Source organism: Syngnathus leptorhynchus, chromosome 22 (assembly GCF_054491065.1).
Source record: "Syngnathus leptorhynchus isolate UIUO chromosome 22, UIUO_Slep, whole genome shotgun sequence".
Taxonomy (NCBI): Eukaryota; Metazoa; Chordata; class Actinopteri; order Syngnathiformes; family Syngnathidae; genus Syngnathus; species Syngnathus leptorhynchus.
In genome coordinates this window covers 1,731,463-1,755,778 of record NC_141216.1, presented here as the reverse complement: position 1 = coordinate 1,755,778, position 24,316 = coordinate 1,731,463, and the positions used below count along the sequence as shown (strand labels likewise).

General features: G+C 44.8%; 4 protein-coding genes across 18 annotated transcripts in view; 1 reads left to right on the top strand and 3 right to left on the bottom strand.

The window, feature by feature from the left end:
- sgca (sarcoglycan, alpha) overlaps positions 1-10,075 on the bottom strand; it is a 40,853-nt gene extending 30,778 nt beyond the window's left edge. For all 10 annotated transcript variants that reach the window (XR_015063286.1, XR_015063285.1, XR_015063284.1 and 7 more), the window contains exons 1-7: positions 9,124-10,075; positions 8,574-8,739; positions 8,275-8,489; positions 8,018-8,161; positions 6,391-6,519; positions 6,153-6,320; positions 5,647-5,754 (exon numbers count right to left, since the gene is read on the bottom strand). The gene's annotated coding sequence lies outside the window, so the exon portion shown is untranslated. The remainder of the gene's footprint in view (positions 1-5,646; positions 5,755-6,152; positions 6,321-6,390; positions 6,520-8,017; positions 8,162-8,274; positions 8,490-8,573; positions 8,740-9,123) is intronic.
- Positions 72-10,422, top strand: LOC147039183 (neurabin-2-like). Of its 3 annotated transcripts, none has more exons than XM_085903502.1 (11): positions 72-178; positions 337-1,842; positions 5,632-5,764; positions 6,186-6,306; positions 6,422-6,526; positions 7,013-7,145; positions 8,036-8,182; positions 8,294-8,347; positions 8,427-8,656; positions 8,727-8,823; positions 9,186-10,422. In XM_085903502.1, exons 2-11 carry the CDS (start codon positions 595-597, stop codon positions 9,234-9,236), a joined length of 2,319 nt encoding a protein of 772 aa, XP_085759628.1. In that variant the 5' UTR covers positions 72-178; positions 337-594; the 3' UTR covers positions 9,237-10,422. The 3 variants fall into 3 exon arrangements, with proteins under 3 accessions (XP_085759628.1, XP_085759630.1, XP_085759629.1); XM_085903504.1 differs by having other exon boundaries at positions 105-178; positions 429-1,842; XM_085903503.1 differs by having other exon boundaries at positions 105-178; positions 340-1,842.
- On the bottom strand, positions 10,403-14,411 carry LOC147039182 (histone-lysine N-methyltransferase PRDM9-like). 3 transcript variants are annotated; one of them, XM_085903499.1, is made up of 7 exons: positions 14,180-14,411; positions 13,984-14,092; positions 13,621-13,677; positions 13,262-13,539; positions 13,123-13,190; positions 12,712-12,902; positions 10,403-12,609 (listed from the first exon to the last, which is right to left on the bottom strand). In XM_085903499.1, exons 2-7 carry the CDS (start codon positions 14,078-14,080, stop codon positions 10,730-10,732), a joined length of 2,571 nt encoding a protein of 856 aa, XP_085759625.1. In that variant the 5' UTR covers positions 14,081-14,092; positions 14,180-14,411; the 3' UTR covers positions 10,403-10,729. The 3 variants fall into 3 exon arrangements, with proteins under 3 accessions (XP_085759625.1, XP_085759624.1, XP_085759627.1); XM_085903498.1 differs by having other exon boundaries at positions 14,185-14,411; XM_085903501.1 differs by having other exon boundaries at positions 10,403-12,606; positions 14,185-14,411.
- A 258-nt stretch (positions 14,412-14,669) lies between these two features.
- mbtd1 (mbt domain containing 1) lies at positions 14,670-24,250 on the bottom strand. Of its 2 annotated transcripts, XM_085903574.1 has the most exons (17): positions 24,081-24,250; positions 23,220-23,424; positions 22,697-22,830; positions 22,502-22,616; positions 22,143-22,225; positions 21,961-22,078; positions 21,760-21,894; positions 21,584-21,672; positions 21,016-21,250; positions 20,847-20,902; positions 20,684-20,788; positions 20,469-20,616; positions 20,260-20,342; positions 19,853-20,087; positions 19,715-19,786; positions 19,085-19,237; positions 14,670-18,303 (listed from the first exon to the last, which is right to left on the bottom strand). In XM_085903574.1, exons 1-17 carry the CDS (start codon positions 24,099-24,101, stop codon positions 18,185-18,187), a joined length of 2,106 nt encoding a protein of 701 aa, XP_085759700.1. In that variant the 5' UTR covers positions 24,102-24,250; the 3' UTR covers positions 14,670-18,184. The 2 variants fall into 2 exon arrangements, with proteins under 2 accessions (XP_085759700.1, XP_085759701.1); XM_085903575.1 differs by lacking the exon at positions 19,085-19,237.
- Between the last annotated feature and the right edge of the window lie 66 nt (positions 24,251-24,316).

Below are 24,316 nucleotides of genomic sequence, written 5' to 3'. Positions count from 1 at the left end.
GTCATGGGTCCCGTTGCGGGCAAATTCTATTGGGTTGGAATGGAACGTGCCAGCGCTAGGACCCAGCGGATCCTTCTCCTCCATGCAGCGGCGACTCGCGGAGGAGGACCAGGCAGAAATCTGCTGCTCGCCGCAAGAGGAGATCAAAATGATGCTGCCTTTCAAAAGGGATTAAAACGTAAGCAATCTGTCGTCAACCGCGCTAAAGCCGCCGGGTCTCGTCGCTGCTCTACATTTCACTGTCATTTTAACGATCGCGACAATCGTGCAAGTCTCACCGCCGTTGCAATTTCGCGCAAGCTAATGACAGATGCATCGTGCCCACTTTCTCCACAGCAGTGCATGAGATCTGCAGCGCGGCGCGGTGCGGCGCATGCAGGCCTTAAATGCGATCTGTTGTTTTCGTCTCGATCTACCTGCCCCGCTAGCCTGAGCGCATCAGCCGCTCGCCGGTGGATAATACAGCTTTGCAAGCGGGAGTGAGGGAAGGAAGGAAGGAAGGAAGGAAGGAAGGAAGGAAGGAAGGAAGGAAGGAAGGAAGGAAGGCAGGCATGCCGTCGCAGAGCATCCGTCGCGACGCCTGAGCGAGCCACCATGATGAAGACGGAAGCCACTGCCAAGAGCGCCGGCTCCACGCTCAGGAGCCCATCCCCGCACAGGAGCGCCTATGAGGCGGAGATGCAGGCCCTCAAGCCCGTCCCCGACAACGCCGCCAATGGAGACGTGCAGGGCGGCCCCCGGGGTCGCAGGTACGGCTCCAACGTGCACCGCATCAAGAACATGTTCCAGCAGCTGCAGACCACCACGGGCGACGCCGACACAGAGGAGGGTGCCAAGGGAAGCGACAAAGCCGTGCGGCTCTCCCTTCCTCGGGCCGGCAGCCTCAACGAGAACGTGGACCACAGCGCCCTGCTCAAGCTCGGCTCGACCGTGTCCGAACGTGTCAGCAAGTTTGACACCAAACCCGAGAACGGCCACCAGCGGGCTTCATCGCCCAGCTACTCCAAGCTGCAAGAAACCCGTCGCATTTTTGAGCAGCAGCAGCAGGAGAAGCTGCAGCAGCAACAGGAAAAGGAGCAGCAGCAACAGGAAAAGGAGCAGCAGCAGCAACAGGAAAAGGTGCTGCAGCAGCAGCAGCAGCAGCAGCAGGAGAAGCTGGCCACCACCAGGGTGCTGCTCAAGCCAGATAAGGCCCCCAGCCTGCAGGAAGGCAGGCTGGACATGATGGCCCGCTTCAACGGCAGCACCGAGTCCCTGGACAGCCTGGACGCCAGCGAGGCCGTGTCCCCCACTGTCAGCCAACTCAGCGCCGTCTTTGAACGGGCAGCCGAGCTCCGGAACAACCTGAACCGCCTCTCGTCCACGCCGCCGCTCCCATCCAGGGGGGTCAGCGCCAAGGTGGGCGTGTTGAACTCGAAAATAATCACCAAGAGGGAGAGTGCCTTGGTCTCCAGCAACCACGGGGATGACCAAGACGGGCCTGCGAGGAGCCTCCGCAGGGGGGCCAGCCCGGCCGACACCATAAACGGGGGTCAAAAGGAAGAGGCGCAACAGCACAGGTCAAAGACAGTGTCTGATGCGGGCGTGGAGGCCAAGGCAGAGCAACTTGAAGAGGCCAGCATGGTGGCGCTCTTCAAGAACGGAGATGCCACTTCAACGGGCCTGGAGGCGGCAGAGGAGGACAGCCGGACGCCGAGAGACGACGGATCGAGCCAGGAAGAGGACGAGGACGATGACGACCGCTACGAGGCCGAGTCCAGCTGCGTGGAGATCGCAGGGCTCCCCGTGGAGGAGGAACCGCCCCCATCGAGGAAAATCCGCTTCAGTATCGAGCCCATCAAGGTGAGTTAATGATGCTATTTGTTCTTCATTTCCAGAACAGGCCAAAACCGTGCACATTAGGGTCACTGAAAACCCCCAAATTGGATATTTTGGTAACGACGGGTGGATGCTATGATATGTGTACCTAATAATGCGGTCAGTGAGCTACTTACATATACGATACCAGATCATTGATAGGTCAACCTTGCTCAGAGTTGACCCCGAAATGTCTTGATGAAGGGAAACCCTCCCCCCGTCTTCACACTGTACCCCACAGAGGCCTTTGTTATGGAGATTGATGTAGCGTGTGCGTCGGGGTCAAGCGTAGGGAGGGAGGGAGGGAGTGAGGGGGGGGGGGTGTTATTATGCTATTATGTGCCTCGAATGTCACGCGTCCGCGTTGCATAGTCACTTCTATGTCGCTCGTCAAACAGGAAGTAACCATTTTTAGCGCCCGCTTCCTGTCGTCGGCAGACACAAAAGGGTCTTGTTACGGCGATGGCGAGTCTCTTAAAAAAAAAAAAAAAAAAAAAGTATGTTTGGGGGTAGGATTCATACGCAAGTCTCTTATTTGCACTCTCCGTGTGCTTATTTGTTGCTTTGTCATCAGTGTGCTGTTGTTGCCATTTATAAAAATAGAAACTCCGCCACGAACATCTCGTTGAGCTCGTTTGCTTTGGGAATTTTTTTTTTAACTGACATGTATGCAACTTCTGCACGTGATGGTTGAAAGGGGATTGTTTTGCGTAAACGCTTGCACGATAAGGAGAATTTTAGAGCGTATAACTTATCGAGTGATTACGTGAGCATGCAAGGGTATGTCGCAATCAAATCATCAAGAAGATTTGGGTAAAAAGACATTTAAAGACAAATAAGGATTTTTAGTCACAACCTAGTCCCAGACTGAAACAGTCCATTTTTACAAGACTTCAACTAAATTCTTTAGGCATTTTTTTTTCCCCAAACATACTTGGCAAAAAAGATAAGATAAGCACACACGTTTCAATGAACAACAACAATGTGACTTAATAATCAAAGTACTTTTAAAGCTCCATGGTAAAAGAGGAGCTTGTTTTGTTTCCCTCGACACAAATAAGCAAAATAAATAAACAAGTGAGCGAGTTGTTACATAAGTTGTCACCTGAACGAGTGGGCGTTCTGACATACACACATTCCACCAACACATCACTGCGGGACAGAAACAAATGCGAGGAGGGACAGGGCGACCTTGCTGATTATCTGGAACAGACTATGTGAAACTCAGTCTGAGTCCTCAATCTCAAACGGCGTGTTTATCGCTCGCCTCTGCTGAGCACCCACCAACACTAACACAATAAACGGAAAGACATGCCACCTGTTTAGTGGACCTTGGCCCAATGACAACAGACGGGAGATCAAATGAGTTAGGATATTTCAATTTAAAAAAAAAAAAAGAAAGTGCTTGTTTGCCTCACGCACACTGACTATTTTTAATTCTTCAAATATGATTGATTTGATGATCGGATTGATGACGACGAATCAATGAATTTTGCCACCTCTATTATCGAGATGCAAACGCGTTGTTTGAGAAACACGTCATAAAGACAGTGGCATGATTGGAGGCTCTGTCTGCGGCTGACCTTGATATTCTGCCGCTACGTCCCTCTCACGAGGTCATCGCTAAGCCGCCACACGCCCGCTGCCCGTCGAACTGGCCTGCCAAAGCAGATGAACCCGAGTGGCGTGCAGCTAACCATTATTTTATCTGTGTGTCTATGTGTTCTACATCTGGGCTGCGGATTAAGCCCGCCATTCCAGACTGCTTTGGCGACGACGTCTAATATACTTGGATGTCGACGTGATTAACGTCTTGACTTAAAAGCATCTAATTGGTGTTTTTATTCATCGAAGACAAAGCGCAACGGCACATTCACCTGGCAGAGTTTGAGAATGACGAAGCTCGCGGCGAGGAATTTATTTCTGATGCTGGGCACCTCCAAATATAGACGCGATCGGTGAGTCCACAAGGAAGCCAGAGCATCAATTGTTGGAGTGGGCAGAGGAGGTTGTAGAAAAAGTGACTGCAGAATTTAGCGCTCACACTAACTAGGATCATTTGAGAAAAACGATCAGATTAAGACGCGGTGTTTGTCTACATGTGTTGCGCCACCGTTTGTGTCGACGGTGCGCTGCATTGTTAGTTAGCTTTCAAACGGAAGCTATGCGGTTGTTTTAAACGCACCTGTTCATTCTCGACATTCGACATTTAAAGGAGGCACAATAGCGCGGTTGCGACGGGGAACATTAGGTGAGTTTATGATGCGTCTAGCGGGGGTTGGAGGCCTTCAGACCTATTATGACGGCTCTTCGTCATATAAGTGTCGGTTGTCACTTGCATGCCGTTAGCAGTCTTGAGTGACGCCCACACACACACTCAGACTGGTTAGCGTCTGCGGCTAGCTGCAATTGTAGGACATCCCATACCGTAGAGGGGAAGGGAGGAGGGAGTTTTCTGGCCATCTGTTGGCCCCTCTGACCTACTATCTGTCACAACTGGAACGGCGCCCTTCTTTGGCACACACGCGCCCTCCTCCCTTGTACCGGCAGCGGCAGCCTGCCTCTAATCCCACTGTTTGTCTTCTATGCGCAACAACATGTCTGCAGGCTGAGGTGAAAGTGTGACGCTGTTAGTTAGTCAGGTGCGTGTCACGACCGTGCCAAGCCCACAATGAACACCTTAAATCAAGATGCCTCCCGCCACTGTGTCAATGAGTTGTGGGATGTATAGAAGCATTCATTGTGTGTGTGTGTGTGTGTGTGTGTGTGTGTGTGTGTGTGTGTGTGTGTGTAATCCACATGCTTCTAATCCCGCTAAATACAAAGGTAACCTAAATCAAAAACCTCAGTCAGTGCTTGTCTGTCAGCATGCTCCTACCCATCATTGCAAAATACACCATGTCTATATTATGAGATAAAAACAATTATTACCTTTTTTATTTTAAAACTATAGCCACTTTTCTTTCTTTTTTTAAATCCAATTTTTACACAACTTGTTCATTACATTCTATTCTATTTTTTTTTAATCAAGGCAAAATAATGTTTATATTTTAATAGTATTGTCCAATGGAGGCTTTTCTTGGGGTTTTGGCGGATTTAAATGATGAAGCCTTTGCTCCTTGTTGAGTGTACAGCGACGCATGCAAATACAATCATACTGTAAATCTCCGAGAGGAGAAGGCTGCGGGGGGGGGGGGGGGTTGGCAATTCTGATGAGCTTGCAGCGTTGCTATGGAGACAAAGAAAAGCCGTGGAACGCAGATGGACGCATTTTAACGAAGATCGAAAAAGAGATGCGCAAATCGACGTGAACACAAACGTGTGAAAATGTCTCCGAAGTGAGAAATGTTTGCTGAGAACAAACGGGAGTCCAATTGAGAGCGCTTGTGACGAGTCGAGCATGCGAGGTGCTGCATGCGTAATCGCCTCCTGTGTGTATGTGAGTGCGTGTGTGTGTGTGCAGCTGCGGGAGGCCTCCATTATTATGCTAGAGGTGTTTATGTGAACGGCCACACTGTTTAAAAAGAAGCAGAATGAATGCGGAATGTTAAAATACGCCTGTGTCGCTTTTAAATAGCTCTCGACCTCACCTGAACGAAATATTCATTTTCAAAATGACAAGAGTGCGAAGTATTTGAGCTTTTGTTTACCTTGGTTTAAAAAGAAAGAAAGAAAGAGAAAGAAAGAAAACACTGGCGCTACGTAGTACTGACAGGGCAACTTTAAGCAATGTCTTTGGTTGAACCTAAAGTGCAGCGTGTTTGTGTCGTGCAGGTTTTTGCCACCTACCCCAACGAGGATTACGACAGGCGCAACGAAGACGTGGACCCCATGGCGGCGTCCGCCGAGTATGAGCTGGAGAAGCGGGTGGAGCGGCTGGATCTGTTCCCCGTGGAGCTGGAGAAAGGTGAGCCATTAGCCGTGTTCCTAATCATCTGACTGGCCGAAGATTTACCTCCACCCTTCCTCAGGGAGCCCGACCCCGAAGATCTCTTACACATGAAGGAGTATTCAAATATTTATATTTAGAAGTGTGTACATGGCCCATCATTGTTGCTATATGTGACTTAAAAGCTTTTACTTGAGCTCCCTTTTTGCCTGCTAGGAGCAAGAGTAAAATGTTTTTTCATGCTAAAAAGTGTGAGGACAAAAATGAAAAAATATTTCTGTCATGTACTATAAATATATATATATTTTTTAAAGTATATAATTTTTCTTCTCTAAATATTACATCGCCTTTTATTTTTTGCCCTATTTAAACAAAACAACAACAAAAAAACAAAGCAGCAGCACACCTTAAAATGAAACCAGCTTGTCTCGACTTCCAGATGAGGACGGCCTGGGCATCAGCATCATCGGCATGGGCGCGGGGGCCGACATGGGCCTGGAGAAGCTTGGCATCTTCGTCAAAACCGTTACCGAAGGGGGCGCGGCGCATCGCGACGGCAGGTGCGTTCCCATGTCTTCCTCCACAAACATCAACAACTGCATTTTAGAATGTGTGCTGCTGTGTACAAAAACATGGACACCTACAGAAAGTGCTTGTCGGTGGTGCTCCGTGCAGGATCCAGGTGAACGATCTGATCGTGGAGGTGGACGGGACCAGTTTGGTGGGAGTCACCCAGAATTTTGCTGCCTCTGTGCTGAGGAACACCATGGGAACTGTCAAGTAAGATGACAAGTTCAAATCAACAATCATTTGAATAGAATATTATTTAACAGGACACAATTTTTTTTTTTTTTTGCACTTAAGGATCATCTCAGGACCTTAAATGCATTATTCCGTAATGGAGTGCAGCCGCTCTTGCTGTTGGGGCCTTTGTGTGACTTGGGATGATCAAAGGCTGTCAAACAGCGCATCCATTATGGATTACCATTAAAGAAAAAAAACCACGCTCAGGCTGACAAAATAAACAGGAAGCATGCGCATTAAATTACCCGAAAATTGAAAGGCTTCGCAATTCATGCCGTCTTCACTCTTCTCTTTAATTAAGACATTTTGTTTGCTTTGTAGTCACAGTAATGAACTGAGCCAAACAGGAAAATGGATGTGTCATTGAAATTTGTTATTTCTCAAAACCGAGTGTTCTCTCTGGGAAATCTTTTATCTATCTCTTATTATTGTTGTTGCCTTATTGATAAATGTGCTGCTCAGGTTCTTCATCGGACGCGAGAAGCCGGGAGAGCAGAGTGAGGTGGCGCAGCTCATCCAGCAGACGCTGGAGCAGGAACGCTGGCAGCGCGAGATGCTGGAACAGCGCTACAACCAGTATATGGAAGAGCATGAGGTCTGTCTATTTTTGTGTGTGTGTGTGTGTGTGTGGGGGGGGGGGGGGGGGGCATAAACGTGCACGGCTCGTTATTGTGGAATGTGCGGCGGGGCGGCGGTCGTGCTGCCGAGGAAACGCTGAGTCATCTATTTTGCTCACCCCCCTTTGCCTTCCCTCCCCCCCACCGACTCGGAATTCTGCCTGCTTTCTCGGCCGAGTTGCCTCATCAATATTTAGCTGGGATTACCTCCTCTTTGGGAACAGATGCGTTTGTGTGTATTTTTACACACGCGCGGCAGTCAAAACATCAGTCACGCCTGTACAACCAAATCAAAGCCATCCAGCACATCAAGAAATTGGATCTTGCGTCTAGGATTGCGGTTGTCAGACATCTCGCTCGACCAAACAAAGCAAGCGAAACATTGGAAAGGTCCCGCTGTGTGTGACCTACAAGCTTTTTTGTCATTGCCACGGTAACGTGACGACTGCAAAATGGCTCCTGGGATGAGCCTCGCAGCTCCCGACCGCTCCTTTCATTGCGACACGTGCGCGGAAACGACCTTCTCCATTGGCGACCAAAACAGGAAGTGACTCCATTCATCAAGAGAGGGTGGTTCTTGAAAAGCATCAAGAAAGGATGGCAGAGAGTGAGGCGATTTTGCCCTATCTACTGGCTGTTTACAGTACTGCACCTGTTTTTTTCTCCATTCCAGTTTTAACCCTTTAAAACCAGTCATTTCCAACCAATATGCAGAAATTAAATTATTTCCATTTAATTATTTCCCAAAATATAATTTACTTGCAACAAATCACTTAAAAATCTAGACATAATTGACCCCTATTATAAATGCATTTAAAAACCTTATCAGAGTGTACGTTTTCATTCTCACCGCTTTTGGTTCCTGCAGGAAGGCGAGTACGGCACCGATGAGGATGAGGACGAAGACGTCAGTCCGCAGTACGCGGGCGCCATCGAAGTGTTCGACTTGGCGGAGAACGAGGACCTGTCGCCGCTGGAGACGGACCCGGAGAAACTGGCCCATAAGTACAAAGAGGTGCGCATGACAATGTGCTACCGTGCAAAATGAACATGAACTGCTTGGAGTATATCTGTCCATATGCATAATTATGGTAATGTGTTCCTTACCTTGTGTCCTCCCATTCAGCTCCAAATTAAGCACGCCGTGACTCAGGCAGAAATCCAGCAGCTGAAGAGGAAGGTACGCTGGATTCACCTGCAGGAACATCTCCGTTCCTCTCCAACGCTTCTCGTAAGGAACCATTTCTTTATTCCCGCAGCTCCACCACGCCGAGCAGGACAAGCAGCGCTGGCGCATGGACAAGGCGCAGCTGGACCAGACCCTGCAGGAGAACAAGGAACGCATGGAAAAGCTGGAGGGCTACTGGATGGAGGCGCAGAGTCTGTGCCAGGCGGTGGACGAGCACCTGAAGGAGACGCAGGCGCAATACCAGGCGCTGGAGCGCAAGTACAGCAAGGCCAAGCGGCTCATCAAGGAATACCAGCAGAAGTAAGACCGACGTCCGACGCTCTCTTTAGCCTTCTTTGGAAATGCTGATTGATCCTCTGCCCTTCTGCAGGGAAATTGAGTACCTGAAGAAGGAAACACAGAGATGTGCACAAGCAGGAGCCGAGGCCTCACTCCTCAAGGAAGAGTCGGGTCAGCTGCAGGAACAGGTCGGTCAGTGAGATCACATCAAGAGAAAAAGCATTACAGCGCAGAAGGCTCGAAATAAATGTAGGCTGGAAAATAAGAGGACATTTAAAATAGACATTGGCTGGTAATTAAATAGAAGTCTCTCTAACCTGTAGCGTCCTCTGGTGGTTTGAAAAGGGAATTCTAAAGCTGAACAGATGACCTACCACGTGATATATTTTGGTGCAAATCTGGACTAAAGTGCAGCTGTATGTGTCATAATCAAATTTATAATTTGGAGATTTACAAAATAGAAAAAAATGACTAGAAAAAAAATCCACCTCTTGTTCTGGTAAGCGCATGACCCAACCGATGTCACTCTTCTTTCTGTGCTCCGTTACAGGTGGCTGACTTGGAGTGCCGTGTGGAGGAGCTCAAATCGGAACCTTTATAAGAAGCCTTTTGGAGGTAGACAAAAAAAAGGAGAGCACAACAAGGAGCAGCAGGGTATCTTTTGTCTACTCTCCATGTCGAACCCTTTTTCTTTTACACCTGGAGAGTATTTAATCCCAGAATCTGGTATTTATTTATCCCCCGCCCCAATTGCCAAACAAAAACAATGTCCTGTCTTTCTAGTTTGGTGACTTTTTCCAGCGTGTACAGATGTGACTACTGTATAGGTGTGGTTTAACAAGAGTTTTTAATATGTGTCATAATATTTAACACATCATGTAAACTCAAATTAGACGCACGAGTGTTGTAAATTTGATATGAGATTGACAACTGGGATCAAAACGGGACTGATTGTAACTGTGGCGACCACCTGCTGCCTAACAGTGTTTTGTGTATTTTATTTATCTTCTTTTTTACACACTTAAGACTCATAAATATGAATCCAGGCCTCCGTTCATTCATGACTACTAACTGGAGCAGCAAGTACCAGCAGAGGACATTTTAAGGTCTGGAACCAGCAGCTGCAGCATGAGGAGGAATAGGAAAGGAAGGACGGGGAGAGAAAAAAAAAAAAAAGGGGAAAAAAAAAACAAAAAAAAACGAACCCACTGCCTGAATTGAACGCTACCAACATCTTTGTAGAGCTCAGCTTTTAACTGCGTATTTATAACACAAATATGTGCGCAAAAATTGTGTTGATGTTAAAAAGAAACAGTCATATATCTGGATAACGAAAGTGAAGAAAAACAGGCACGGTTGTATTTTCCTAATAATAATGATAATAATAATAATAAGGCTTGTACAGTGCACATTCTTGGCATTGTGTGTTTTGTGGATTAAACGTTCAACAATGGTGGACAAAGTGGCTGTTTTTATTTCAACCACCAAAAACAAAAAATTGCATGCACTAGGGATGGCCCTTGGCTGGTTATAAAGAAAATTCAAGGAATATTTGTATATGGTTGACAGTGGCAATGATTCCATCTTCAAACATCTTTTTTATTTTATTTTTTTTAAACACAAAACAGGTGCAACTGCACGTACAGAATAGAATAAAGCTACCTGATGGTGGAGGTCTACTTGCATGTAGTTCAAGTAGCTGACGTCACATGCTTCTCTTGACCGGCACATCACTTGGTGGACCTTTTTTTTTTTTTTTTTCTCCCCTTCCCTTTTACAACAGATGTATATGTATTATATATTGTATTGTGTTAGCATAACAATGAAATGCTGTCCGATGAGATGGCAGAAAGTAAATAAGCGTTTCCACTTTTTGTGACAAATGATTTGCAGTCACTAACTTTTGGAGCAAATAATTGAATGTGGACAACTTTACCGCAGCACCGGATGATCTCTCACCGCACACTTCACACTGGCTGGAGCTCACCGCCGGTGGCTGTGGTCAACCTGCTGCTCATCCCTAAAATGCACTGAGGATAATTTGGAACAAATATCAAAAAGCAGATTCAAACCGAGGCTGGTTGATGAAATGTTTCAGGTGTGCATCTTGCGGTGGTGTCTACGCAAATGATAGTTCCTCGAGAAGCTCTTGCTGCACACGGTGCAGGTAAACATGCGCTGGCCCATGTGCAGCATGCGGTGCGCCTTGAGGCTCTGCGGCCGGCTGAAACTCTTGCAGCACTGTTCACACTTGTGAGGCCGCACGCCTGTGTGCTTGCGCTCGTGCCGCTTCAGGTCGCCCGACTGGCGGAAGCTCTCGCCGCAGTGCGTGCACAGGTAGGGCTTCTCTCCCGTGTGTGTGCGCAAGTGCACAGTGAGCTGGCTGGAGTTGGCGAAGGCCTTGACGCAGTGCGGGCAGCCGTGCGGCTTCTCGCCCGTGTGCGTGAGCCGGTGCTGCTTTAGCGTGTAGCGGTTGCCGAAGCCCTTGCCGCAGTTGGCGCAGAAGTAGAGCACCTTCACCTGTTGGAAGCACGAGTGGCTTTTAAAGGCTTTGGCGTCGGAGTAGTCTTTTTTGCAGCGCGAGCACATCAACACTTTGACGTCCTGCTCCTCCTCCGGCTGATACGCCGAGCTGTCGGCCCGGTACTCCGCCGGGTGGTGCCTGCGGACGTGCTTGGCGAGGAAGCTCTTGGCGGTGAAGGAGAACTGGCAATGGGCGCAGGAGAAGAGCTCGGTGGTGCAGTGGTACTTCCTGCAGTTGTCGGCTCGCCGGTGCTGCTCCAGGCCCGCGGACTCGACAAAAACCTTGCCGCAGTGCTCGCAGCGTCGTTGCGGCACGCTGCGGTGGACGGTCCGTTCGTGGCGCCGCAGGAAGACCGAGCGTCCGAACGTCGAGCCGCAGATGGCGCACGTGTGGCGTTGCTGCTCGCACGTGTGCGCCCGCAGCTCGTCTGGGACGGCGTAGCTTTCGTGACAGCGGTTGCAACGGAAAAACTTGGGTTTGGAGAGCTCCTCGCCGTCGAGCTGGGTGACGAGGGATATTTTGGATTTGGAGGCGTGTCGCCGGGGCCTCTCACAGGGAAGCCTCGTGACAGCGTCTGGGGGTCGTGAGCTGGAATCGTGATTGTCCCGCTGCCCGACCTCCTCCGAGTGACCGGCGCCGACGTGCAGCTGGAGGAGGGCCACGGTGGCGAAATCGAGAGAACACTGGCCACAGCTAAATGGCATCTCGGCGGGTGGCCCGGACAAACGGCGAGCTCTCGGGCGGCCTGTGCGTCGCGTGCGATGGCGCTGCAGGTGGCGGGTGAGGTCGCTGCACTGGCCGAAGCACCGCTTGCACAGCGTGCACACGAATGGACGAATCTTGTCGTGCACCAGCGCCTTGTGCTTTTTGAGGAACGCTTTGACACGGAAAGATTTACCGCACTCAGCGCAAACGTGGGGCTGCTCGTCCACTTCTTGCTCTCCGGCTTCACTTGAAATGTTGTCCTTCTCATCGCCCGGTTGCTCGCTCGTCGTAACTTCCGACGTGTTGGAAGCTTCTTCTTGGGCGTCGCCGACCTGCTGGCCATTTTCTGCTAAATGTGTCGCACCGGGCTTCCTGTGAACAACCTGGTGTCGGAGCAAACCTGACGCCTGGCTGAAGCTACGCCGGCACAGCGTGCAGCAGTAAGGGCGCCTGTTCCGGTGCACGCACAGTTCGTGCCTCTTCAAGTGAGACGCTTGCTTGAAAGTCTTACCGCAGTCGGAGCAGGCCATCGTCACGACTGCGTCTGGAAGTGGCGTCAGAGCAGGGGCAGACATCCCGGCATCTGCGCCGGGATTGTCTGGCTCGGTTTCGTCAGGATGCGATTTCTGCCGTTGATGCGAGTGGAAGCAGTCGGCGTGGTGCTGGAGGAAAGCCTCGGTGGTGAAGCTCAGCTGACAGTGGCCGCACACAAAAACCTGCGACGCTTCAGGTGGGACGCTATCTGCTAAAATAAATGAAGAAATAAAATTGATGAGGAGAGGCATTTTTAAGACGTTGATTAATTCTTGAGCCATATTTGATTTCTTTATTTCATATTCCAAAGTACCTGCAGTCTGGAGCTTGGTCACCCAAAATTGCATCCAAGCCTCGCTAAAGCGTGCAAGCAGCTTGTCACTGGGCCACACCAGCAACTCTTCCCCAGCGTTAACGCCGCGGCAGCAGTGGTACAGGATGCTGCCTTTGTACTGCACTGCCAGGAGATTGCTCTCGTCCCTGTTGCGAGCACGCTTGACATACCTGCAACAGAGCGAAAACAGTCAAACGGGCACACAACATCGTTGTATTTTTTTAGATCCAGTTTTATGATGTAAAAAAAATTATTACAAGTTTAAGAAGAAAATCAATTGTGAAATTAAAAAGTAAAACATTCTCTAAAATGCTTTTACTTCGTATATTACAACTTTTGACATATTAAAGCTAATCATACTGGTTTTAAGTGTGATAAGAAAAAAGATACCTCATCCAGTTTGAAAACGTTTCTGTGGAGGCATCAATGTACTCATAAGCATCTTGTCCTTTGTAAATCTGCAAAATGAATATATATTCTTTACAATTCTTAAAACGAGCTACAATCTAAATCTAAATACGCCATCTACCTCCCAGGAAAAGTCACTTTTGATGGCGTTCTCCACGCTTGTCTCTTCGCCCTCAAACGGTCCAAAATGCATCCCAGGTGCAAGCGCCAGCCCGTGATTGATGACCCCAACTCCTGCGCCGGGAATACTGGAGCGGCCCACCGTCAAGCCGTAGGGCAATGTCAACAACGCCCTCTCGGGGACGCCCACGCTTGAGGGAAAATCGAGGATAAATGATGGGCCGCCGGTCTTGAAGGGATCGCTCTGGTCTTGGTAGAGCGCAAGGCACTCCTCGCAGCCTGGAGTAGAGTTAAAAAATCTTCATGTTTATGTTTAGACAGTCATTAGAACTGTGAGTACCAAGTATTTATCCTCCTTACAAAAGCCTTCTTCAGCCTCTCCATTGCCGACAAGCAACTTCTGGATTGGTGGAATCACTGAATGGAGACAATGTGGTAAATTGAAAAGCCGCAATACATGTAACATTAAGACCCAAAGATTAGATGTTGTGTCTGATTTTATTTGATACATTCTGGTTCCTTCTTACAATTTAGCTGCCGAGTCACTCAACCGCAACTAAACAAGCGGTACATTTTGGCGGGAATTTACCTGCTTGAGGAGAAACAAGAAAAAAGGCAAACTACGGCAATGTTTACAATTTACGAGGGATGCGGACACATAATATACACAAATATTAATACTTCGTCTGTGAAATGTTATTCGTGGAAAATAAATATGTTTACCTGCTGCGTCGACGCTGTCGGTGGGCAAACAGCCTTCTATGATAACAACCTGCCCGGTGGACTCGACCCATTCCACGGTGCTGGTCGTGGACGACATGGGGACAGCCCACTTCATATAAAACACACATTTTCTTCTGAATTAGTATTTTTGGGCGTTTACGGAGAGGGACATGACGGTACCCAAACATTTACCTACCTTACCTTTAAGGCTTAGCTAGCATGATGTTAGCGAAGTACTCTAAAATAAGTCTCCTCAAACGAACCAGACACGAAGCGAGTCTTGACTTCGTGTATGAGTTAAGTCGCCATTGTAGTAATAGTGGCTTTTAAAGTCGTTTTAGTCTGTTTCTACATTGGCATAAGTTTGTTTGTCGAGCTCAAGCTGCGTCGCTAATTAACATCGGAATAGTCTGACTCGTACCCGGAAACTGTCCATTGTACATTTTCGGAATAAAAGCTTTCCTAGCTGGTGGAATTTCAGAAGATTTTCAGAATAAAAGCTTGTACACTATGTGTAGTAAACAGCCTTTACAGCATATCATGAAAAACACGCACAGACAGAATTCATTGTCATTAGGCATTTTATTTAATGTAAAAGAGAATTCTTACAAAAACAAAAATAAATCACAAAATCATCCATGTGAAAAGGTCGGCGGTACCTGAAAACATCAACTGCAACCAATATGATGATCCACACATTATATTTTATTTACAATATCTATCAAAGCTTAAATCACAACACAAAATCATAAAAAATAAAAAAACAACCTTTGTCAAAAACACACAAGTCCAATTTAATTTTGTACTTCAGCTGGTATATGCAATTATAATTTTAATACTTGTATACAAAATAGAGGTTTTACACAACAAATCTTTCAACTTAAATGATCTTATTTAGGAATTATTCCATCCATTCGTTTTTTATCATATATTTGAGTGTCTCTCTCTCTCTCTCACACAGTCTCATGACAACATGACAATGTTAATCACCACGTTTAACAAAATGTTACTACCACTAAATCGTACTTCTTTTTTTTTTTAAATGATGATAAAAAGGATGCTGGAGATGCTCTAAATTCAATATTTTATTTGTAAATATTAGTTTAGCTATTTACGTTCATATATGCATTTAAAACATTTGATTTCTTTTTCAAACAGTTTTTGCCGTATAAAAATGTAACAAGTTACTACAAAAAATCTGTTAAATGATCTATGTATAGTACGCATATTTGAACAAATTAGAATGGAAGAAATGGTATAAATTTTGTCCTTTAGCAGCCTACTGATTGCATATCAATCAAACGACTACATATGAGTTACATTTAGTTTCTTCCAAATATATTTTCCAGGTCATTTTATTTGCATATGCTCACATGCGGGTGGAGTGATTCCCACTTGCTTTACTTTCTTCAGGAGGTAGTAGCTATTAATGATATCCAAACATCACGATGCAATATCATGATATGAACCTCACAATATGATAATCAGCAGGATATTGTAGCAATGTCAGTGATATATAAAAAAAAAAAGCTCACAATTCTGTATAAAACCTCTTGATATTAAAAGAGAAAATAAAACCCTGATGATATTGAACAAAAAAAACCCCCAAAAAATCAGCAGTGACAAAGAAATAGGCTTCATGTGTTGATGAGGCAGGTGAAGAATAAAGTTGTTGTTTTTTTTTTTTTTAAAGAGAGATGCTATTTTTAACATGACGATATCATGGAAATTTTAATATTGCAATAGTGCCATTATTGTTACATCGCTAGTTGGTATACATATACAAGAGTTCAATAATAGAGCCTCAAGCAGCTTAAGTCACATCAAAAACATTGCATGAGCAAACATGGATTTTGACCACGTGCAGTAAATTGCACTTTCAAAACCCAAATATGAGCAATATTTGGGCTTTGAAAGGCAAAGCCAACGCGCAAAACCTGCACATAAATAAGACTATTTAAAAACCAACAATACTTACCCTTGGTAGAAGAGTCACGGAAATAATGTCCCAAAAGCAAATCAATGTGAACTAAAGGATGGCTATGGTTGATAAATATTACAGTATGACGTAAGTAAGTTTTGCACAACAAGCAATGAATGTCAACAATACGGTGTGTGACGTCCACTCTGGACCCATTTGACAGTGTTGACGGACAGTGACCACATTTTTTGTTTTGTTTTTCTTGATTTGATTGCAGCTCAATAGCAGTTGAAGGAGCAGATTGTGGTTTGTTTGTACAACATATTTACTTTGCACTTTCCCAGACAATTTTATTTTGAGTCTGTGAAAATGTGTTAAGCCTTTTGCATTTTCTGATGTGTTGATTTTGTCAATGAGATGATTGTTCAGTTCAGACGATTTAGGTTCATGATTTTAATTTGTGTGTGGTTAGATTTTGTTGATGTTTCTTTCTATAAATTATTGGCTAACATTATGGATTATCCATGCTTCTATATTGCCAGGGCTGTCTGTGTGTAATTATTTTTGTTCATGATGTCATGAGAGTTGCTTCCAGCTAATAAATACTATTTTTATTATTGATTCATTTACAGGATGAGAGCAAATGTTTGAGGAAATATCAAATATAGAAGAGAAAAGTTGAAGATTGTGCAAGGATGATAGTACAACACATAGGTTTATGTGAACAATAGAAAAGTGGCACATTAAAGAGGTCAATATTTGTTGGAACAATAAAATATAGTAGTTTGGGAATGGATCAGAACTGTTGTTAAATGTTATATATATATATATATATCACAATATGGGATGATTTATTTACAGGATGAACATTGACAGGAATTGAATAGTCAGTTGAACAAATTTAGGATGACTAAGGGGTTACTTGATTACACGTGTATTAATTGGAAAATAATGAATAGTTGGTGTGATGGAGAAAAGAAGAAATACACATACAAAGAAATTAAAAGAAAGACAAAGTAGTTCGATACATGAGATCTAGGAATTGATTCATCAGCATGACTAGACATTTTCGATCAAGAGGTTAAGATTTGGTTATGAAATAGCTTACTTTTTGGAGGAGAAGTAGAAATTAAGGTGCGTGAATAATTGGACCTGAATGTTGTGACAGTGCGAGTGAAAATGGAAATTATAAACTAGAGAAAAAGACGGCTCGAAAAGAAAGTAGGAGGATAATTGAGAAATATTTTCAAAGCACATGCATCGTCGCTAGCCAGCATTAATTAAACAAGCATTAGCATGTAATTTAGCTCAGCAACTGGAATACAAGGCTTTATGGAAACCTGAATGGTGATTATCCTTGTGTTTAATCTGAAAGGGACATTTGCAAAAAGCTAATTTTACTCGGGGGGGGGGGGGATAATGAGCCACATTTACCTCCATTTTCTGACATGTTACAAACAGTAAGTCAACTCAGATGAATCTAGTATTTAAGAAAAACTGGCAGTTGTAGCTCTACAATTGACAATTTTACAACAAAGTCACGTTATCGGTATTGGTTAATCACTCATGGATGATCTGTGCAGTGTAAAACCCTGATGGTATTTGCCGTACTTTCGATGACTAGAGTGTCATTAAAATCTTGAATACAGATACTTTTCACTTTGAACGTTTTCCACCAAACAATCACTATCATCATTTTTAATTTACATTCAAGGTTTCACCACAAATCCACAAAAGCAAGTGTAAAAAAAAAAAAAAGCTACATTAAGACAAAACACAAACAATTCAAGCACTACTATTTTATCAAGGTTAAAAAAAAAATTAAAAAAAAGCAAAAACCAAGAAAACGAAAAAAAAAAAAAAACAATGCTTCCTCTTTGTGCCAGCTTCTATGTCAAGTGTCTTGGAATTTCTATTTTCAGTGGTTAAGTAATGTGTCATAAACCCAAATCAAAATGACCCACCACAAGACACAGTTATGACATTTTATGCAGGCTCGGAGCACCTTTAACTGACATGGAATGCGTAGGAAAAAGGTTGATTTTTATTGTTCATATATTAGAAAAATAGCTTAGTTGAATGTTCAGACAGGAGAAGGGAGATCATAACACCAGTCAACTATACACACACAAGGAAATGATTGCGGAGAATACCCATATTATTTTCACGAGGTGTGGAACTGACCATGCTCTTCATTACCATTGATAAAATGTGCACTCACACTGATTCTCCATACTTCTTGCAGTCTTCTCCCGTTTGTCCTGCTTGGAATCCCAGACCTTAGGGTTCCTGTTTAATGTAGAATGTTCCTGAGCCATTACTCTCTTGATCGGAGTTGCCTTGGGAAAAGTTGAACTCATCCGTCTCCATCATCTCCTCCTTCATTTGCATGAGTGAGTCTGCGAGACAAAGGCACGACAAAGACTTGACTCTTTGGCTTCAGTGTACAGAAAAACATTCTTTATGGCAAGAGCTGTGACAAACTCGTCTTTTTACAATCGAGATTTCATGCAAACATTTTGGTTTCAATCGACTCCCCCAGTCCTAGTTCTAAAGGGCTTTAATAATCCCTTGAAATGTATCACAGTTAGCTAAGAATCCATTGGGCCTACTTGAACATATTAGATAATAACCCTGGATCTCAACACTAATTCGTTCCAGCAGTACATAAAGAAAAAATACAGTACAACAAAAGCTCGGCGCACATGTCGGACAAATAATGAGCTTGAAATAAATGAAATATAACAAAACTATTGAAACACAAAACATACTTACCCTGGTAAGAGCCAAAGTCCTAAAAGTCATTCAATGTGAAGTGAAGGATACCTATTGTTTCGAAATTGTGGAAGTGCACACAGGCACCCACCCGTACCGATCCACTAAACAACAACGCCGCCGCCGCCGCCAACTAACCTCGGTTTCCCAAGCTTTGTCTAAGAAGCGAGGCAAAGATTTCACTGTGACTTCTTTTGGTGGGCTACATCTCAATAAAATAGGAGTCACAATAATCCACACCCAGACAATATCTTACAGCCCTGCCAACAATTAACAGTTTGATTCGCTCCAAATAAATTGGCAATGCTAGCAAAAATTGGAGAAACTGCCAATGCTAGCAAAAAGAGATGATTGTTTTCCTCGAAAAAGTCGGGTGGCCAATAACAGTGATTAACGTGAGGTTACCTGATTTATGAGTTTGGTGGAGGTGAGTTCGGAATTGGAGCTGAGCTGGCCCCTCCACATGGTAAAAGGGTGGACTCTGCTCTTCATCCCCTGAGAAGCTTCTCCTTCTGACTGCCTGACTGAAGGGTCGCCGACCAACGGGAATCTTCCTCTCTAAACATCAAGCCAAACTGTGGTCAGCTCAAAGTCTTGGAATGGCCTAGCCAGTCTCCTAACCCTTAATCCTAGAAAAGAAATCTAAGGCGAGAGCTGAAACTTTGAGTTTCCAAACACCAAACTCAAAATCTCCAGAATTTGGAGAAGATCGGCAGTGGAGTGGACTAAACCATTTATGTGCCAACCAAGTCAGGAGCTATAAGAAATGTCTGACTGTTGCGCTTGGATGACGGCCCCTTGATTTTGTTTGATTTAATCAGTGTGAATTTGTTCGGATAAAATCTAGAGCTGGTTAAATATCGTAAATGGAACATAAGCTCTTAGAATCCTTTTTTAAATGCGAGCGTTGACACTGAATGAAAATAATTGAACTCATATTACAAACAACAACTTCGACCAAACTCAACCATCCGTAATAAGCAAAGTCGTGTCGTCAAATATGGAAAAAGTGTTTGCTGAAGAAATATGACTCACTTTTCTTTTGGCCTTTATACTGCTGGGCTTTTTTCTTCTGCTTGGGTAGTGACTGAGACATTTCTCTGGTACCTGAAAGAAGAAACATCATTCCAATGACCGTCGTGCTGGCAAGTTGTGGTGAGATTCAAGTCTTACTCTGGGAAGCAGGGGGTTGAAGTTGATAGCCCGTCAGCTGACACCAACCCACAGGATAAAGATCAGGTGACTCGCAGTCAACCCACTGGTCATACTCATCTTCCCAGCCGTCAAAGTGGATCCTTAAAAGCCGATGTACGATTCTCGTCACTGTAGCGACACACACCAGACGTGGCTCCATCAGGTCAACGGCCTCCAGCTTCATGCCTCGTTGGAAACCATGGTTGGGAATTTCCTATCAAGGCAGCATGGCGAGTTAAAAACAATGACCGTACCAGTTCAATTCAATAAATACATTCATTATAATTGGAATGCTTTCTAATTTATAAAGCTTTTTTGGTTTTGTAACTTCTAGAGCGACTGAAATGTCATTTTTTTGTCAGTCTTGATTTTAAGCGGTCGCCTACCTTGTTGAAGAGCTTAACAGGAGCAGCTATTGAAGCAGTTTCTCTGAGGTAGTCAAACCATTTAAATGGAAGCTTAGCGTACCCTGGAAGATAGAGGCTTCGTTGAAAGCAGAAAAAAACGCTGATATTCGATCGTTCATCAGATTCAAATACAATTTCTCGGCTATTGAAATATCTGAACGAGTCCGAGAAATACGGCAATCCGGTACCTCGAGGGGAGGTTAGTTCAATGTTGTTGATTTCACAGAAGCCAACAGGGAAGATGGAGGGTGAGGTGCCATGGTAGCAGAACCAGTCGGATCCATCAACCGCTTCAGAACCATCAATTCCAATCATAAGATAGCCATCTGCTAACACCTTAACAGCGCGCGCGTCACGTTAATACTTGACATCCGTATCCAAAACAGAGAACAAACACACTTACCTTTCTAACAGTAGCTACACATATCGTTGAGAGATTGAGAGGATCGATAGCTTCCAATTTCATGCCGTCCTTGAACCAATCCGCACTTTGGTCCACATCTCTAACCTGATGAGGATGGGGTCAAATGAGACTTAAGGCTAAATCAAAGTGTCATTCAGACTACCTTTTGGAAGATCTGTGGAGGAGCATCAATTTGACCTTCAATTTTCTTTGTCGTATCTGTTAAATATATTGGATCATGTTAGAAGTACAACAGTGAAGGGTTCATTGCGCTCTTTCATTCAGATTCAAGCCTTTTAAAAACATTCAAGGCAGTGGTGGCATCAACCCACCGGATCTTTTAAAGCGATGTCCAATGCTGCGTGACCATCCGATATTATGAATTAGAGGACTGTACATGTGACACCAGAAATCGTCGGATCCGTCCTGGCTCTCTTCGTAGACGAGCCTGAGACGACCTCCGATCACTTGCTCCACCAAGGCGACTCGCGTCCGGCATAGATAATTTTTATCCACCACCTCTACCCGCATCAGCTTCTTAAAAGGGAACTGTGTGTTTTCAACGACCTAGGATGAAAATGACAAAGTATTCAAATGATGCTTTACACACGTACTGGTATTGTGGTAATTAAAATATCCATCAGCAATATTGTTGTTGTTTTTTTTGTTTAAGTAAAGACAATATGTCATTTTAGTATCGACACAAGTCGATGCACAATTTATCTTTGCGGGCCACGTAAAATGATGTGGCGGGCCGTAGCTGGGCCTTGAGTTTGACACCTATGGACTAGTGGATGGGGTCAGCGGAGTAGCGGAGTCACGTTTTGGGCGAGAAGCGTTGGGAGAGAGCAGGTAGGCCCCCTTTAGGAGGTGCGGAAATGACCTCGGCAAAAATCTCACCTTGATATTAAAGTCGGGCGGCAGTGTTTTAGCTCCAGTGAGACGTTTCACGAGAAAGGCTTTCCAGTTAGAATGCTTATGCTGTATGCCTGCAAAAGACATTGCATAAGCACTCATACAAACGCTACAAACCTGACAAATAAGAACCTATTCCATCTTGATGGGATCTGTCTCACTTTTTGGCGGGACCAGAGGTTTTCCACTAGAAGCACACCAGCCCACCGGATGAACATCAGGGATACAAAGGTTACACCAGAAGTCCTTACTGCTGTCAATGTCAAAACCTTCATAACGGAGAAGAGCTTTGAAGCCTACGGAATAGAGGAGATCTCGATTAGATGTCCATACAACATCAATGCAAGCAGCAGTTCTCTTACCTGCTAGTTTAATAATTTCTGCTATCCAGTAAACCTTAGTGGAGTGATTGGTGTCAGAGTTGAGCACCTCAATTCTCACCCCTTGCTCAATCCCTCCCCAGCATGTCCCCATGGGAGCCTGAAACAATGTTTTGGGAGAATGAGTAATACCGCTTGACGCTCCGTGTATTGTTCATACTTACATGCTTGAAACAGCTGACTGGCGCTCCAGACGTGTTATTGACGCAGATATAGTGTCCCCAGTCAAAGTTTTCCGACGGAACCACTGGGCGAAACACGTATGAATGTGAGAAGAAGAGAGCAGGTTTCAAAAGAAACAACACTGTGATACTTGTAACCAGGGCTGCCACAAAGAACTATTTTGCTGATTAGATTGATTTAGTTAGCAGATATAAAAGATGCCATAAAGTACAAAATAGGTTCCCTGTTTTTCAGACACTTGTTAGCCGTGACACTGAATTAGCCAACCACAGCGCTTTTGTTTACATTACGGATGTCCTGGTCCTCTAATCTTGGCAGAGTCATTGCTGATCATACATACCAGCTTTTGATTTGGCCTGGTTCTGTTGACTTGCTTGATACTGAGCATAAGCTGCCAACTTTGCCACAAGAGGTTGTTTCTGTAAGACTTTTGCCTTTTTTGTTGGAGGCTTGCCCTAGTCAAATTCAAGCAGACAGGAGGATGTGTGTGAATTACTGCCGGAAAGAAAGAAATACAATGACAACAAACACCTACCTGGAGTCTCGCCATAATGCTTGCTTTTTTGGAATTAGAAGAATAGCTCCTGGAACAAGAAACACTGCAGAAACGCTTTGTTTTAGAGTAAAAAGCGTCTCGGACTCCAATCATTCCACACATCTCACAGGTGGCTGTGACAACAAAAAAAAAAGAGTATGGTATACAGTCTAGTCAATGGGTATTTCATCAACAAATAATAATAATAATAATAATAATAATAATAATAATAAAGCAGCTCTATTGAGCCATCACAGCGTGGGCCACTTTTGGGTTTTCAACATGTTTGTCGCAGGGCACAGAGAGACAAACAACCATTGGCACTGGCGGGCAATTTGGAGTGCTCAATTGGCCTACCATGCATGTTTTTGGGGATGTGCAGACACAGGGAGAACATGCAAACTCTACACAGGGAGGACCTGCACCCTCTGAAGTGTGAGGCCGACGTGCTAACCAATGCACAGCCGTGCCGTGCCGCCACACAATCCAATCAAATCAAATCAATTATACGTTATGTACAAACCCATTCCAGCCTTTCCATCTGGGTAAGTATAGATCTGGCCATTGTTCTTGATAATGGGAAGACTGGCAGGAAGAGAGGATACCACCTCATCCTCGCTGTCTTCTGAGCTGGAGCTGCTGGTGGACTCCTCACTACAACTGTCATAGCCATCTAACATCCCAAACGAATCCCTCCGCTTACGTTCTGAACGTGGGGTTCGCTCAGCCTTCAATAAAAAACAAACAACAACAACAAAACATCATATGTTTAAACGTAGTCACAATGTTGTGGATCATTCATTTCGTCAGCTTGACTGAAAGCCGCATCGTGAAGAAAATAATCAAGCTAGATATGAACTTGTTTGATTAAAATGGCAGATAAGTAAAATGAAGATGTGCAAGTACTTCCCTGGCTTGGCTGAACATTGTTTACTTGAAACCTTGTCGCTTCCTGCTTTTTGGCAACACGTGACCCCAGTGCTGGTATCGACAAAATACTACGTTGGCTCCAATAAGTCATTGTAATCTCAATGTTCACAAGAACAATAAATAAATAGATATAGAGAGAGGTAGACAGATACATAGATGCACAATGAACACCAAAAGACAATTAGCTCAACGCCAAGTAGCATTAGCATAGTTTGCTTGCGGAAACCTTTTGAAAGAATTGTTACTCACTCACAATTTCATGGAAAGAAAAAGATCCTCACCTATGTTTCAAGATTGTGCACTTATGTTATCCATGTCTTGAAATGCTCGACACGTTTGCAATCAGATATTGAGCAGAGCCATACTCACTAGCTCCAGTAAATAAGACAACAACAAAGGATCCTCAAAAGTATTGCTTGCTAGGCTTGCGGCCCGAAATGCTCCATGCACTTACCAAATCCCGTGCGTCTTCCATTAGCCCCTCATGTAGACCTTCTCTTGACTAGCGCATCCACTCTCAAATGAGGCAAAGGCTGCTTTGATAATTTGGAATTGGTAAGAGCAAAGCTTCGGGCTTCAAAAGAGGATATCAACAAATTACGCTGGCCTGTGCGCATGCGCAATTTTAACCTACTTTTGCGTGATTGGTCGAGCTGAAGCGGCTGTCAAAAACCAGCAATTTGTGTTCAA

Coding starts and splice junctions, on each gene's coding strand:
- LOC147039183 (XM_085903502.1), top strand. CDS start 595: ATGATGAAGACGGAAGCCACTGCCAAGAGCGCCGGCTCCACGCTCAGG. Junction 6,527..7,012: donor AACACCATGGGAACTGTCAA/GTAAGATGACAA, acceptor TGTGCTGCTCAG/GTTCTTCATCGGACGCGAGA. Junction 8,657..8,726: donor ATCAAGGAATACCAGCAGAA/GTAAGACCGACG, acceptor GCCCTTCTGCAG/GGAAATTGAGTACCTGAAGA.
- LOC147039182 (XM_085903499.1), bottom strand. CDS start 14,080: ATGTCGTCCACGACCAGCACCGTGGAATGGGTCGAGTCCACCGGGCAG. Junction 13,678..13,983: donor CGACAGCGTCGACGCAGCAG/GTAAACATATTT, acceptor GTCTCCATTCAG/TGATTCCACCAATCCAGAAG. Junction 12,610..12,711: donor GACCAAGCTCCAGACTGCAG/GTACTTTGGAAT, acceptor CATTTATTTTAG/CAGATAGCGTCCCACCTGAA.
- mbtd1 (XM_085903574.1), bottom strand. CDS start 24,101: ATGGAAGACGCACGGGATTTG. Junction 23,425..24,080: donor TGGAAGACGCACGGGATTTG/GTAAGTGCATGG, acceptor TTTTTATTGAAG/GCTGAGCGAACCCCACGTTC. Junction 22,079..22,142: donor CAGTCAGCTGTTTCAAGCAT/GTAAGTATGAAC, acceptor ACATTGTTTCAG/GCTCCCATGGGGACATGCTG.